General features: G+C 43.5%; 1 protein-coding gene across 1 annotated transcript in view; it reads right to left on the bottom strand.

The window, feature by feature from the left end:
• tnfrsf1b (tumor necrosis factor receptor superfamily, member 1B) overlaps positions 1-17,500 on the bottom strand; it is a 33,653-nt gene that overhangs the window by 14,848 nt on the left and 1,305 nt on the right. The window contains exons 2-3 of the mRNA XM_060910885.1: positions 1,258-1,351; positions 497-622 (exon numbers count right to left, since the gene is read on the bottom strand). Of these exons, the coding sequence (XP_060766868.1) occupies positions 497-622; positions 1,258-1,351 (220 nt within the window). The remainder of the gene's footprint in view (positions 1-496; positions 623-1,257; positions 1,352-17,500) is intronic.

Here is a 17,500-nt window from a genome sequence, read left to right as displayed (position 1 = left end):
CGTAGTAGCGTTGCAGAGTCAGGGTCCTTCCAGAACAGGTTGATTTATACAGACATCATGTGACAGATCATGTGACACTTTGAATGCACACAGGTGGATCGTAATCATCTAATTATGTGACTTATGAAGTGAATTGGTCAGACCAGCTCTTATTTAGAGGTTTCATACAAAAGGGGGTGAATACTTATGCACACTCCAGATTTCTGTTTTTTTCATCTTCATTATTGTTTGTGTCACACACAAAAAAAAAACAATCTGCACCTATAAAGTGGTAGACATGTTGTGTAAATCAAATGGTGCTCACCCTCCAAAAATCCATTTTAATTCCAGATTGTAATGTGACGAAAACAGGACAAACACCAAGGGGGATGAATACTTTTGCAAGACACTGTACAAATGTACAAAGTTCGAATCCAGAACCTTCTTGCTGTGAGGTGACAGTGCAAACCACTGCACCACCCTGAGCAGATTGTGATCATTACAAAAGGACTCCTACCGTCTAGACATTTGCTGCATAAGAAGCAGTTTGGGAAATAATTCCAGTTGTCGGAGTACATTTCCAAAGGACAGGGTACACACACCGTATCTTCCACACTGGTACAATCGCTCTTCTTTCGAGTCCCTGTATCAATATTAACACATGCCACATGGTAAGCACCAAAACATTTCAGCATTTAAACACACCTGAGAATACATCATCACATCATATACTACCGTTCAAAAGTTTGGGGTCACTTTGAAATGTCCTTATTTTTGAAAGAAAAGCACTGTTCTTTTCAATGACGATCACTTTAAACTAATCAGAAATCCACTCTATACATTGCTAATGTGGTAAATGACTATTCTAGCTGCAAATGTCTGGTTTTTGGTGCAATATCTCCATAGGTGTATAGAGGCCCATTTCCAGCAACTCTCACTCCAGTGTTCTAATGGTACAATGTGTTTGCTCATTGCCTCAGAAGGCTAATGGATGATTAGAAAACCCTTGTACAATCATGTTAGCACAGCTGAAAACAGTTGAGCTCTTTAGAGAAGCTATAAAACTGACCTTCCTTTGAGCAGATTGAGTTTCTGGAGCATCACATTTGTGGGGTCGATTAAATGCTCAAAATGGCCAGAAAAATGTCTTGACTATATTTTCTATTCATTTTACAACTTATGGTGGGAAATAAAAGTGTGACTTTTCATGGAAAACACAAAATTGTCTGGGTGACCCCAAACTTTTGAACGGTAGTGTACATCAACAGATCATCTTACCAGGACTGCATTTGCTGCAGCAGCGGTTCTCGACCATGTATTCGGTATAGCTGTCCCTGCACTTCCCGTCCGCGACATAAGGGAGCGAATAGGACTGCAGATGGAAAAGAACCAAAGACTACTTATTGACATACAGACAGACCCTCACCCAGGAGCTGATGCCACAGAACAGGCCCCAGCAAAAAAGCAGCAAATTCCATTTTCTGGTCACGAGTCCATTTTATACACTAAAGGCATGAAATCTTCCTTATACAGTGGAGCTTGAAAGTTTGTGAACCCTTTATAATTTTCTATATTTCTGCATAAATACGATCTAAAACATCATCAGATTTTCACACAAGTCCTAAAACTAGATAAAGAGAACCCAGTTAAACAAATGAGACAAATATATTATACTTGGCCATTTATTTATTGAGGAAAATGATCCAATATTACATATCTGTGAGTGGCAAAAGTATGTGAACCTTTGCTTTCAGTATCTGGTGTGACCCCCTTGTGCAGCAATAACTGCAACTAAACGTTTGCGGTAACTGTTGATCAGTCCTGCACACCGGCTTGGAGGAATTTTAGCCCGTTCCTCCGTACAGAACAGCTTCAACTCTGGGATGTTGGTGGGTTTCCTCACATGAACTGCTCGCTTCAGGTCCTTCCACAACATTTCGATTGGACTAAGGTCAGGACTTTGACTTGGCCATTCCAAAACATTAACTTTATTCTTCTTTAACCATTCTTTGGTAGAACGACTTGTGTGCTTAAGGTTTTCAAAAAAAAATTTTGTTTCATTTGTTTAACTGGGTTCTCTTTATCTACTTTTAGGACTTGTGTGAAACTCTGATGTTGTTTTAGGTCATATTTATGCAGTAATATAGAAAATTCTAAAGGGTTCACAAACTTTCAAGCACCACTGTAGTATGGAGTGTACAATCTATCGTCAGCAAGCTGGTACAGTTGCACAACTTGGAAATGTGCATGACTATCAGCAGACCTGTTGAGTAATCAATGAACTATTGATTTAAGCAATATTTAAAAAAAAAAAGCAGAAGTTTAAAAAAATAGTAGGCATACAGTACAGCTTGGGCACCATGGTGATAGTGATGCACACTCCAAAGTTGATTATAGAATAGAATAGAATAGAATAGAATAGAATAAATTTTTATTGTCCACCAAGGTGGAAAATTATCTTTGGCTCACCATCACATATAACATACAAACAACACACATTTCAACAACACAACTTAACAAACAGTAACACAGACAACAAACACAGAGGGTTGTGCAAAATAGAATAAAATAAAAAGACAAATAGAAGTTATCAGTGTCTGTGGATCACTCACTTTGTTGAGTTAAGAATGCTAATTGCATTTGGAATAAAAGACATGCAGGTTAGGATATTTCCAACAAGTGATAATTTCCAACAAGTGATAATCACCCCAGACAAATAAACTCGGATAAATACATTAAAACAAGTCTAAAAACACAAACAAACAAACAAACAAACAAACAAACAAATAAATGGTGAGCGCAGGGTCAGCGGCTGGCCGCGACCCCAGAAGTTCCCTGATTCTTTTCCAGTAACAGCATAAAAGTTTTTTATTCTTAATCGTATACCATGACAATTTTGTGAATCATTAAAATGTTTTATTTATGAAACAATGTCACACTGACTAACTTTTCAGCTGTTAATAATTACTTTCAGTCTTCATGGTTCATATACATTTTTACCAATAAATTTCTATGCCTTTGAGGCTAAATTTTATGACCATACATTCTCTGAAATGTTTGTGTATATATGAAAAATAAGAATTAAAAATCAGTCAAAATATACATGGTAGATTTTAACTAAAATTAATGGCAAGCTGTGTGGTTTGATACAAACTAAAAACATTTATTTAAGTAACGTTACCACACCATGATGTTTACAGAATAAAATGTGTCAAACTCCGAAAATGGGGCGGCACGGTGGTGTAGTGGTTAGCGCTGTCGCCTCACAGCAAGAAGGTCCTGGGTTTGAGCCCCGTGGCCGGTGAGGGCCTTTCTGTGTGGAGTTTGCATGTTCTTCCCGTGTCCGCGTGGGTTTCCTCCGGGTGCTCCGGTTTCCCCCACAGTCCAAAGACATGCAGGTTAGGTTAACTGGTGACTCTAAATTGACCGTAGGTGTGAATGTGAGTGTGAATGGTTGTCTGTGTCTATGTGTCAGCCCTGTGATGACCTGGCGACTTGTCCAGGGTGTACCCCGCCTTTCGCCTGTAGTCAGCTGGGATAGGATCCAGCTTGCCTGCGACCCTGTAGAAGGATAAAGCGGCTAGAGATAATGAGATGAGAAACTCCGAAAAGAACTCCAGTGTGAAAAGAACTCCACTTTTCTTCTTTGTTCTTCATATGACTTGTAGGAGTTGTGAGGTTTAAAAGAACAAGAACTTTTATTTATCATATGTGAAATGTCTCCTCTGTATTTAACCCATGAAGCAGTGAATACAAACTTGCACACACAAGTGAGAAATGAGCACACACACACACACACACACACTGCAAAAAAACTGAATTTGAGGAGAAAATTCCTTAATAGTAGTGAAATGATCTTGCCACATGGACAGATAATTTTACTTGACAAGACATCTCGGAATAAGTTGGTTACAGTTTAGAACTAGTTTTAATAATCTCAGAGTTGGCGTCTTGTATTCTTCTACACTGCAAAAATGATATCTTAACAAGTTAGAATATCTTGAATATAGTTGAAATGATCTCGCATTTCCTACTAGAAGAATACAAGGCACTAACTCTGAGATTATTAAAACTAGTTCTAGATGGTAACCAACTTACTCCAAGATGTCTTGTCAAGTAAACTTATCTGTCCATGCAGCAAGATCATTTCACGAGTATTAAGGAATTTTCTCCTCAAATTCAGTTTTCAGTTTTTTGCAGTGCACCTACCCAGAGCAGTTGGGGGTTAGGTGCACTTCAGCCCAACCTTCAGGCCTCGTCTCGTCTCGTCTCGTCTTCTTCCGCTTTATCCGGGACCGGGTCGCGGAGGCAGCAGTCTAAGCAGGGAAGCCCAAACTTCCCTTTCCCCAGACACCTCGGCCAGCTCCTCGGGAAGAACACCGAGGCGTTCCCAGGCCAGCCGAGAGACATAGTCCCTCCAGTGTGTCCTGGGTCTTCCCCGGGGCCTCCTTCCGGGGGGACATGCCTGGAACACCTCCCGAGGGAGGCGTCCAGGAGGCATCCGCAAAAGATGCCCGAGCCACCTCAGCTGATTCCTCTCGATGTGGAGCAGCAGCGGCTCTACTCTGAGCTCCTCCCAAGTGACTGTGCTTCTCACCCTATCTCTAAGGGAGCGCCCAGCCACCCTGCGAAGGAAACTCATTTCGGCCGCTTGTATCCGCGATCTTGTCCTTTCGGTCATTACCCAAAGCTCATGACCATAGGTGAGAGTCGGAACGTAGATCGACCGGTAAATTGAGAGCTTCGCCTTTTGGCTCAGCTCCTTCTTCACCATGACGGACCGGTAAAGCGACCGCATCACTGCGGAGGCTGCACCGATCCGCCTGTCGATCTCACGCTCCATCCTTCCCTCACTCGTGAACAAGATCCCGAGATACAGTACTTAAACTCCTCCACTTGAGGCAGAACTTCTCCACCAACGTGGAGAGGGCAAGCCACCCTTTTCCGATCGAGAACCATGGCCTCGGACTTGGAGGTGCTGATTCTCATCCCAGCCGCTTCACACTCGACTGCAAACCGCCCCAGTGCATGCTGAAGGTCCTGGTTTGAAGAAGCCAACAGGACAACATCATCCGCAAAAAGCAGAGATGAAATCCTGTGGTTCCCAAACAGGATTCCTTCTGGCCCCTGGCTGCACCTAGAAATTCTGTCCATAAAAATTATGAACAGAACCGGTGACAAAGGGCAGCCCTGCCGGAGTCCAACATGCACTGGGAACAGGTCTGACTTACTGCCGGCAATGCGAACCAGACTCCTGCTCCGTTCGTACAGGGACCGGACAGCCCTTAGCAAAGAGCCCCGAACCCCATACTCCCGAAGCACCCCCCACAGAATACTACGGGGGACACGGTCGAATGCCTTCTCCAGATCCACAAAGCACATGTGGACTGGTTGGGCAAACTCCCATGAACCCTCGAGCACCCTATGAAGGGTATAGAGCTGGTCCAGTGTTCCGCGACCAGGACGAAAACCGCATTGTTCCTCCTGGATCCGAGGTTCGACTATCGGTCGAATTCTCCTCTCCAGTACCCTGGAGTAAACCTTCCCTGGGAGGCTGAGAAGTGTGATTCCCCTATAATTGGAGCACACTCTCCGGTCCCCTTTCTTAAAAAGAGGGACCACCACCCCAGTCTGCCACTCCAGAGGCACTGTCCCTGACCGCCACGTGATATTGCAGAGGCGTGTCAACCAAGACAGCCCCACAACATCCAGAGACTTGAGATACTCAGGGCGGATCTCATCCACCCCCGGTGCCTTGCCACCGAGGAGCTTGCAAACCACCTCAGTGACTTCGGCTTGGGTAATGGACGAGTCCACCTCTGAGTCATCAGCCTCAGTCTCCTCAGTGGAAGACATGATGGTAGGATTGAGGAGATCCTCAAAGTATTCCTTCCACCGCCCGACAATGTCCCCAGTCGAGGTCAACAGCTCCCCACCCGCACTGTAAACAGTGTTGGCAGAGTACTGCTTCCCCTCCTGAGGCGGCGGACGGTTTGCCAGAATTTCTTCGAGGCCAACCGATAGTCCTTCTCCATGGCCTCCCCGAACTCCTCCCAGTTCCGAGTTTTTGCCTCCGCAACTGCCCGAGCTGCAGCACGCCTGGCCTGCCGATACCCGTCAGCTGCCTCGGGAGTCCTGGAGGTTAACATGGCCCGATAGGACTCCTTCTTCAGCTTGACGGCATCCCTTACTTCTGGTGTCCACCACCGGGTTCGGGGATTGCCGCCACGACAGGCACCGGAGACCTTGTGGCCACAGCTCCGAACAGCTGCGTCCACAATGGAGGTAGAGAACATGGTCCACTCAGACTCAATGTCCCCCGCCTCCCTCGGAAGCTGGGAAAAGCTCTCCCGGAGGTGGGAGTTAAAGACCTCCCCAACAGAGTGCTCGGCCAGACGTTCCCAGCAGACCCTCACCATACGTTTGGGCCTGCCAGGTCTGTCCAGCTTCCTCCTCCGCCAGCGGATCCAACTCACCACCAGGTGGTGATCAGTTGACAGCTCAGCCCCTCTCTTCACCCGAGTGTCCAAGACATAGGGCCGGAGATCAGATGAAACGACTACAAAGTCGATCATCGACCTCCGACCTAAGGTGTCCTGGTGCCACGTGTACTTATGGACACCCCTATGCTCGAACATGGTGTTCGTTATGGACAAACCGTGACTAGCACAGAAGTCCAATAACAAAACACCACTCGGGTTCAGATCGGGGAGGCCGTTCCTCCCAACCACGCCCCTCCAGGTGTCACTGTCATCGCCCACGTGAGCATTGAAGTCTCCCAGTAGCACAATGGAGTCCCCAGTCTGAGCACTCCTCAGTACCTCTCCCAGGGACTCCAAGAAGGCCGGATACTCTATACTGCTATTTGGGCCGTAGGCACAAACAACAGCAAGAGCCCTCTCCCCAATCCGAAGGCGCAGAGAGGCGACCCTCTCGTTCACTGGGGTAAACTCCAACACATGACGGCTGAGCTGGGGAGCTATAAGCAAGCCCACACCAGCCCGCCGCCGCTCACCACGGGCGACTCCAGAGAAGTGGAGAGTCCAGCCCCTCTCGAGGAGCTGGGTTCCAGAGCCCAAGCTGTGCGTGGAGGTGAGCCCGACTATCTCTAGCCGGTACCTCTCAACCTCCCGCACAAGCTCAGGCTCTTTCCCCCCCAGCAAAGTGACATTCCATGTCCCAACAGCCAGCCGCTGTGTCCGGGGATCAGGTCGTCGAGGCCCCTGCCTTCGACTGCCACCAAATCCACATTGCACCAGTCCCCTACTGCTACCTTTGTGGGTGGTGAACCCACAGGAGGTCGGGCCCACGTCACCTCTTCGGGCTGAGCCCGGCCGGGCCCCATGGGCAAAGGCCCGGCCACCAAGCGCTCGCATACGAGCCCCAACCCCGGGCCTGGCTCCAGGGTGGGGCCCCGGCTGCGTCATCCTGGGCGACGTCACGGTCCTCAGATTTTTCTCCATAGGGGTTTTGGTGAACTGCTCTTAGTCTGGCCTGTCACCTAGGACCTGTCTGCCTTGGGAAACCCTGACAGGGGCATAATGCCCCCGACAACATAGCTCCTAGGATCATTCAAGCACACAAACTCCTCCACCACAATAAGGTGGCAGTTCTAGGAGGGGACCTTCAGGCCCTGTTATCCTAACCTGCATGTCTTTGGAAGGTGGGGGAAACCCGAGCACCCAGAGGAAACCCACACAGACACGGGGAGAACATCCAAACTCCACACAGAAAGACCCTCACTGGCCACTGGGCTCAAACCCAGAACATTCTTGCTGTGAGGCAACAGTGCTAATCACCATGTGTGTGGTGTGATTATGAAATAGAAGTATATTAATATGTGTGTGTGTTGTTGTTGGTTTTTTTGCACCCAGAAATCATGCTAACCACTACACCACTGTGCCACACAAGACACCATTACACCACTGATTTAGCCACCTTCCGTGCCTACAGCGCCTTTGCAGTTCAGACTTTGTTTCTGGTTCCTGGTTTGATGGTGGATGAGAGTGAAGCAGCTAACAGTGCCTGGAAATCGACCGCTATTTTCAAATTCCACGATTTTTCATGACTGTAGGAAACCTGCATATTGTGGAATGCCTGCAAAACTTCCAGAAATGTCCTGATTAAAACATGCTCTTATTTAACGTAGAAAAACCCATCATTTTTTTTTGATACAGTGATATTTTCTGGTTGATAAGGAGGCGTTTATGTAACACTTATGGAAGGAGTCTCCAGTGTCATCGCTTTGTCACAAACACTCAGAGGTGAAGCTGGAACTCGAGGTTCTCCAACATCTTCAGGAAAGAGGAGTTTATACTTTTTGCAGTTTCACGGTAAAAAAGGAATGAGTGCTTATAATTGCTGTAACAGAAGTGATAACAGGAACTAACTTTCTGTTCTACAATGTTAAATGTAAACAGACAGAGAGAGAGAGAACGGTGGTGTAGTGGTTAGCACAATTGCCTCACAGCAAGAAGGTTCTGGGTTCGAGCCCCGTGGCCGGCGAGGGCCTTTCTGTGTGGAGTTTGCATGTTCTCCCCGTGTCTGTGTGGGTTTCCTCCAGGTGCTCCAGTTTCCCCCAAAGACATGCGGTAAGGTTAATATGGGACGGCCTTGGGCTGAGGTGCCCTTGAGCGAGGCTCCCAACTGCTCCCTGGGCGCTGTTAGCATGGCTGCCCACACTGCAAAAAATGATATCTTAGCAAGTGAAAATATCTTGAAAATAGTTGAAACGATCTAGCATTTCTTATTAGAAAAAAACAAGACACCAAGTTTGAGATTATTAAACCTAGTTCTAGACTGCAACCAACTTATTCTAAGATGTCTTACCAAGTGTAATTATCTTACTGCACTGGCAGATTATTTCACTTGATTATAGTCTAAATCTTCTCAAATTTATTATGTTTTTCCTTATATTAGGATGGCTAGTTTTCGCCCGTAGTCAGCTGGGATAGGCTCCAGCTTGCCTGCAACCCTGTAGAAGGATAAAGCGGCTAGAGATAATGAGATGAGATGAGATGAGGATGGCTAGTTTTTGCAGTGCACTGCTCTGGGTATGTGTGTGCGCTCATTGTTCATGTGTGTGTTCACTGCTTCAGATGGATTAAATACAGAGAGGAAATTTCACAAGTGTGTGATGAATAAAGTTGTGCTTTCTTTCTTAGTGGTTAACACTGTCGCCTCATAGCAAGAAGGTCTTGGGTTCAAGCCCAGCGGCCAACAAGAACCTTTCGGTGTGGAGTTTGCATGTTCTCCCCGTGTCTGCACTGCAAAAAATAAAAATCTTAGGAAGTTTATTTGTCTATTTTCAAGTTAAAACATCTCGCCACCCTTATTATAAGACATAATTGCCCAACAAGCAAAACCTCATTTAGCTAGCAAGGCTAGTTTTTAGACAGTCCATCTTGAAAATCTTGTATAGACAAAATGTCTTGAAAAAGTCTTATTTGGAGCACCTTTGAAAATAAAACAAGTTTTTTTTAAAACAAGTAAGTACATTTTGGACGTTTGTCAAATGCGGTTCATCTTGTTTCAAGAAAAAAAAAAACCAAAGTATGCTTGTTTTGGGAATAAATGAACTTTACTGAAATCAGGCACCAAACAAAAAAACAAACACAAATAGTCAGTGCCCCCAAAATGCATTGTTGCTTTGGCGGTGTGTAAGCGCTGCAAGTCAAAATGCGTAGACGTTTGGTCACCCTGCATATCCTTAGTTTACTGCGACTGTTTTCTCAGTCATTCAGAGTGAGCTCCTTCTAGATGCTGTACAGACTCTAGACCAGACAAGTGCCTTCAAAAAGGCTATGAGTGAGTGCACAGCAAATTCCTCAGTGTTGAATTAACACTTTCAGAGTTAATTTGTGTCCAACTGGACCTATATAAACACAGTAGGGTGTTAAATCAACACGCTGGGTGTTAATTCAACACTGGGGATTTTGCTGTGTGGAGGGCGTTTTATTGAGGTCTTTTTGGAATGCTGTGAGTTAAGTTCAGTGTTTTTTGTTTGTTTGTGCCTGATCTTGTAAACCCCTCGTACACATGAATAGTCAGTGCCCCCAAAATGCACTGTTGCTTTGGCGTTGTGTAAGCACTGTAAGTCAAAACGCGTAGACTTTTTTATTATTATTATTTATTTTTTTGGTGCCTGAGGTCCTGGGGAAGTGGAATCTTAAGAGATGTTTTAAATGTTTGAATGTTGAAATGGGAAAAAAATGAACTTGTTGCAATGCTACACGTGTCGTCAACTTGATTCAAGATAGTCTCTGGTCTCATATCTAGAGTATTTTACTAATTACAGGTCACAAAAGGAGAATCTTTTAAGCTAGCAATGCTTAGTTGTAGAATTTAACAATCCTAATATTAGTATATTTATCTTAAATTCAGTTTTACTGCTAAGACTTTGTCATGAATTTAAGTGAAATACCCTTAAAATGAAATAAATAAAAATGACTTGAATGGCTAAATGTAAGAAGTACGATCTTGTTATAAGAACTATTTTGATTATTTTGAGTTAATCAGATCTCGCATAATAAGTTCCCCGATCTTATTTTGGAATTATTTCATCTAAAAACAGGTTAGATTTTTCATCTTACTTTAAGAAATCTTACCAAGTCAAATGTGACTAGTTCCATTGGCAGATTTTTTTCACCTGATTCAAGCAAATATGCTTTGTTTTAATCTTTTATTTCTTATTTTTGAAAGGCCATTTTTTGCAGTGTGTGTTCACTGCTTCAGATGGATTAAATACAGAGAGGAAATTTCACAAGTGTGTGATGAATAAAGTTGGGCTTTCTTTCTTAGTGGTTAACACTGTCGCCTCATAGCAAGAAGGTCTGGGTTTGAGCCCCGTGGCCGGCGAGGGCCTTTCTGTGCGGAGTTTGCATGTTCTCCCCGTGTCCGCGTGGGTTTCCTCCAGGTGCTCCGGTTTCCCCCACAGTCCAAAGACATGCAGGTTAGGTTAATTTGTGGCTCTAAATTGACCGCGAATGGTTGTTTCTCTCTATGTGTCAGCCCTGTGATGACCTGGTGACTTGTCCAGGGTGAACCCCGCCTCTCACCCAGAGTCAGCTGGGATAGGATCCAGCTCGCCTGTGACCCTGCACAGGATAAGCGGCTACGGATAATGGATGGATGGATGGATAATTGTTGTAAACAGATGCAGTATTAGAGGAATAAAACACTTCTTTCAATGTACAAGAGAAGAATTTTAATTCTGGTTTATTCACACCCAGACAGCACAACTTACATAGAACTGCAGCTTAGCAGCAAACAACAACAATAAATCCTTTAACTGATTAATATTTTAACATGCATTATGGTTGCACAAATCTGAAGATTATAAATCCATCCCATAATATTAAGCATGTCTCTCCTCAAACGCCCTTTCTGGGAAACGCTCAGACGTTACCCGGAAACAAGCCCCTTTCAGACGATAATTGCTTCCGGAATGCATTTCGACGGGCCTGTACAGAAACCCTGCGCTGTGATTGGTCAGAGGCTCCACTGAGCGTCCACTGACAGCGGTTTCACACAAAGCAAGAGACCAGATCCGACCAATCAGAGCGAGCGGGCGGGTTTCTTTGAAGAAAGGACGTGACACTTCCTGAATAGCGGTGTGCTGCATGACGCACCAACAACCGCACTTGCAAAACGCAAGCACTTAAACGCTGACACTTTCTTTTACACACACACACACACACACCACCTGCAAACACATGCCTGCTGTCCGACTCTGCACCTTTTCCTTTGCAGCCCTTCTACAAGCTCACAACAAAACTCCTGACATCACACACACGTGGAACATTTTTAAAGACTTCAATGGGATTTTTAACAATTTGGCTCCATTACACTTCAATGTATTGGTGTTTTTTTAGAATTCTGAACTTCAATTCATCATATTGGGGCTCAAGCAAGTTATCAAAACATCAGTACCTTCTGATAACAAGCACTTGTTTTTAAATAAATGACTAGAATCAGGTTTCAGACCTTCACTGTTTCCTGGTTTGTCAGATTTGGCATCAAAAATGAAAAAAAAAATCTTTTTGGCATACAGAAAGGATATTACACAGTGGTGTGAAGATATGAAGATTATCTTCGAGTGGTGAACGTGTATACACAGTGGTGCTTGAAAGTTTGTGAACCCTTTAGAATTTTCTATATTTGTGCATAAATATGACCTAAAACATCATCAGATTTTCACACAAGTCCTAAAAGTAGATAAAGAGAACCCAGTTAAACAAATGAGACAAAAATATTATACTTGGTCATTTATTTATTGAGGAAAATGATCCAATATTACATATCTATGAGTGGCAAAAGTATGTGAACCTTTGCTTTCAGTATCTGGTGTGACCCCCTTGTGCAGCAATAACTGCAACTAAACGTTTCCGGTAACTGTTGATCAGTCCTGCACACCGGCTTGGAGGAATTTTAGCCCGTTCCTCCGTACAGAACAGCTTCAACTCTGGGATGTTGGTGGGTTTCCTCACATGAACTGCTCGCTTCAGGTCCTTCCACAACATTTCCATTGGATTAAGGTCAGGACTTTGACTTGGCCATTCCAAAACATTAACTTTATTCTTCTTTAACCATTCTTTGGTAGAACGACTTGTGTGCTCAGGGTCGTTGTCTTGCTGCATGACCCACCTTCTCTTGAGATTGAGTTCATGGACAGATGTCCTGACATTTTCCTTTAGAATTCGCTGGTATAATTCAGAATTCATTGTTCCATCAGTGATGGCAAGCCGTCCTGGCCCAGATGCAGCAAAACAGGCCCAAACCATGATACTACCACCACCATGTTTCACAGATGGGATAAGGTTCTTATGCTGGAATGCAGTGTTTTCCTTTCTCCAAACATAACGCTTCTCATTTAAACCAAAAAGTTCTATTTTGGTCTCATCCGTTCACAAAACATTTTCCAATAGCTTTCTGGCTTGTCCACGTGATCTTTAGCAAACTGCAGACGAGCAGCAATGTTCTTTTTGGAGAGCAGTGGCTTTCTCCTTGCAACCCTGCCATGCAGACCATTGTTGTTCAGTGTTCTCCTGATGGTGGACTCATGAACATTAACATTAGCCAATGTGAGAGAGGCCTTCAGTTGCTTAGAAGTTACCCTGGGGTCCTTTGTGACCTTGCTGACTATTACACACCTTGCTCTTGGAGTGATCTTTGATGGTCGACCACTCCTGGGGAGGGTAACAATGGTCTTGAATTTCCTCCATTTGTACACAATCTGTCTGACTGTGGATTGGTGGAGTCCAAACTCTTTAGAGATGGTTTTGTAACCTTTTCCAGCCTGATGAGCATCAACAACGCTTTTTCTGAGGTCCTCAGAAATCTCCTTTGTTCGTGCCATGATACACTTCCACAAACATGTGTTGTGAAGATCAGACTTTGATAGATCCCTGTTCTTTAAATAAAACAGGGTGCCCACTCACACCTGATTGTCATCCCATTGATTGAAAACACCTGACTCTAATTTCACCTTCAAATTAACTGCTTATCCTAGAGGTTCACATACTTTTGCCACTCACAGATATGCAATATTGGATCATTTTCCTCAATAAATAAATGGCCAAGTATAATATTTTTGTCTCATTTGTTTAACTGGGTTCTCTTTATCTACTTTTAGGACTTGTGTGAAAATCTGATGATGTTTTAGGTCATATTTATGCAGAAATATAGAAAATTCTAAAGGGTTCACAAACTTTCAAGCACCACTGTATTTTCCAACACAAGAAGATAAACTTCATATCTGCACACCACTGTGTAATGTTCTTTATATTATATGGACACAAACACAAAAAAATACACAAGTTAAAAGAATTTTAATTTTGAACCGCTTCACCATTTTGACAAGTCAGTGGGAAAACACTCGGAGTGACATCATCAGTGTGAAATATCAGGAATTATTATCCATACAGGACATTTTTTTGATGGAATAAAAACACGTGTTCTATTCCCTTCTAGCGGGTTTCATTGAAAGAAGGAAAGCACAACTTTATTCATCACACACTTGTGAAATTTCCTCTCTGCATTTAACCCATCTGAAGCAGTGAACACACACGTGAGCAATGAGCACACACACATACCCAGAGCAGTGGGCAGCCATGCTAACAGCACCCAGGTAGCAATCAGGAGTTCGGTGCCTCGCTCAAGGGCACCTCAGCCCAAGGCCGTCCCATATTAACCTAACCTGCATGTCTCTGGATTGTGGGGGAAACCGGAGCGCCCGGAGGAAACCCACACAGACACAGGGAGAACATGCAAACTCCGCACAGAAAGGCCCTCGCCGGCTGCTGGGTTTCGAACCCAGAACCTTCTTGCTGTGAGGCGACCGTGCTAACCATTGACTACACCACTGTGCTGCCAAATCAAACCATTGATTTGGTTTGATAGCATGCAATATTGTTAGCATGTCGCTTATCCTACATGTATTACATCACTCTACCCAATGTTGAATGAGCGTTGAATATGGTTTATGATATTGCATGGTTGTCAAGACAACATGACGTCACACGTCGGAGACGTAACACGTCCGTACTAGCGAGTGAAGTGGGGTTTACATTAGACCGTATCAGCGGATCATCAGATTAACATTTTTAAAACGGTTAGTGTGCACACAGCAACACCAATACACGATTCGCCTGCACACAGCAACGCCAATACACGGATACGCTCGGCTCCGCAGGCATCCTGCGCTCCAAATCACTCCGCCCTGAACAGCGAGTGCCCTCTGGAGGGTGCGCACTCCGGCCCTGCGCAGCTCACAGAGCGCACGAGTGGAGCGCACGAGCAGTGATTCGGGACTGAGCCGCTGTGTGTGTGATCCCAGTGCATGTCGGGCATGCGCGTCACTTACCACTTGCAAGTGGAAGGATGGCAAGCCTAAAGACAATCATAACTACACAATGGGCAGTATTTGCATCAGTATTTGCAGTATTTTCATACTTTTATACTCTTTAATGAAAGGTGATACAAGGCGGAAGTCCGCGCCGTTTTTCAGCAGTCGCGTCACATGACCAACGCCAGCGAATCAGGAAGGTGGATGTCACAGTGACGCTGTCCAATGACGACGCCAGCTAGAGCTCAGCACAGCGTATCCGCGTATTCTCAATGTTTACACAGCACCGGACCAGACACGATCTGGATTGAATACGTGGACCCTGGCGGATTCCCGTTTCCCGGCGTTTCCAGGCGGTTTAATGTAAATGGACAGTGCATCCGCGAAGAAAACGAGACAGATACGGTCTAATGTAAACTTGGCCTGAGCGACTGGGACAATTTGTAAACAAACATGGCTGCCAGGTTTGCTTCATTAAATACGGAAGATTTTGAAAGAATTTTGAAAGAGAAAGATGCGTTGAACACCCAAAAGGAATGTGTGTGGATAATAATAATAATAATAATAATAATAATAATAATAATACTGCTGGCTTTTTTTGTTGTATATCAGATATATTCCATTCAGCTACTCGTCTTCGACTCGTTCAGTATCATGCTCGCTGAATGGAATATATCTGATAGACCACGAAAAAAATCCAGACAATATTATTTAAATATGTCACTCAGATCCGGAATGTATTTCATATGAAAAATGTGAGTTTTTCAACACAAGAAGATAAACTTCATATCTTCAAGCCAACATGCAATTTTCTTTTTATGTCAACACATTCACAAACAAAAAGTCCCCAAATTTATCAAAACAATTCATCGATTTCCTCACGAGTGACACACAGAGGTTTATGTCACGGTTTTGGTTCTCCATGTCCCGGATGGAGCTCGGATGAAAAATACGAGTGGTGAGTGCTGTATTTCACAGTAAAACACTAACATGATACTGTAATCCATTTCAACTCCTGACACAAATAACGTTTTGGTTTAATCATCAGATGTACTGACACAGCGACTGTAAAAATTCAGCCTTATATATAAAAAGAATAAAACATAGCCGTGTCCATAACTGTCACCATTATTACAGCCGACATGAACATTTGCTCAAATATATATATATATATATATATATATATATATATATATATATATATATAAAATCATAAATGATCACGACAAGTACAGTTTTAAAACAGGTTCATCAATGTTTCTTTATCCAGGTCAGAATTCTTAGCTTTCTCAATGGGTTCTATGTTTTATGTAACAGTGTAAGGGAAACTGTCTGTCTATTATTGGGTTCTAGATATTGTAGAACCTTAAGGATTTCCCTATTTGCAAAAAAAAAAGATGTTAAGTAAGGAATAAAACACTCAGAGTCATGCATTTATCATAAAATAATCCATGACAGAGCAGTTTAATGAAGTGAAGTTCCTGTTACCGGACCTGAAGTTGATTATTTTCCTCTAACCGCACATCCTGAAGCTTCAGCTCAGACTGTTACAAAGTGCTGACACTGGAGACTCCTTATTTAAATGTTACATAAGTGTGTCCTTACAGAAAACCTCACCGCATCAACTATTACACACATTTCCACTGCATTTCAGTATCAGACCTCACCTCTGCTTAGTCACGTAACAAAAAGTGGGTGAAGTGCCACTCTTCTGCTCTTTCTCTCCATCGGGTCGCGAGAACCCGTAAACAGACTGCTTGATGTAAAGCACAGTGTTTCCTTTACACACACGATTCTCAGTGGAATCCATTTAGAAAGCAACAGTTCTGAACCATCCAAGAAACCACAGAGGAACCCTCAAGTCTCCTGGAAGATCCTCGAATGTCTCATTGGTGGAACTTTCAAACATGGCTTTGGGAACCTTTTGTTTGCTTTGTTAATTTTTTTTTTTAATATAGATGCAGTCTAATGAAAAAAGGGTTCTTCAGCATTTGTGTTTTTTATTTTTAAGGATACTAGCTTTCTCAGTAGATTCTACCGAGAACCTTATCTGCAAAGGACATCTTTTTGCTGTACACAGAAAACTAAAGGTTCCTGGAAGATCCTCTGGGGTCTAGTAATGAACAAACATCAACACGTCCCTAATTTCAATAAGGCCTCCTAAAAATTCTGATCAAACTTCTGCTCATTACATTTTACGGTGCTGGAAATGATTTTTTTTTTCTAAGGGTATATTCAAATTTTTATTTTCTTAGGAGGGACTCAAGCATTACATTTTGATTAAACTGAAAATCCCTTCATTCTATATGCTATTCCATGTGTGGATTTATTAACATTACTAAGCCACGGAATCTTGGTTAAAATAAAACAGGCAGGTGGTGATTTCAGCGTGAAATTTACACGATTTCGACAAACTATTCACCTCATAAGTCTAATTTAAAAAATAAAAAGAAGAAGAAGAGGAAGAAGGAAATGTGAAAGTTGGATATTTTACAAGGGTTACCTGGAATTTGTGAGTATTATTTACTTTCTCGGGAACTGTTCCTTTCCGAGTAGTGGAAGCGTGGTGAATCAGAATGGCCTTGAGGTGGAATATTAGGGAATGAGTCTTAAAACTCAAAACAGCACAGAAGCCCTGGTGAATTAAACCCTTGTGTAAAATCTGAACATTTGTGC

The sequence above is a fragment of the Neoarius graeffei genome, chromosome 26 (assembly GCF_027579695.1).
Source record: "Neoarius graeffei isolate fNeoGra1 chromosome 26, fNeoGra1.pri, whole genome shotgun sequence".
Taxonomy (NCBI): domain Eukaryota; kingdom Metazoa; phylum Chordata; class Actinopteri; order Siluriformes; family Ariidae; genus Neoarius; species Neoarius graeffei.
Note: the sequence above shows the minus strand (reverse complement) of the source record. Positions and strands in the feature narration are given on the sequence as shown.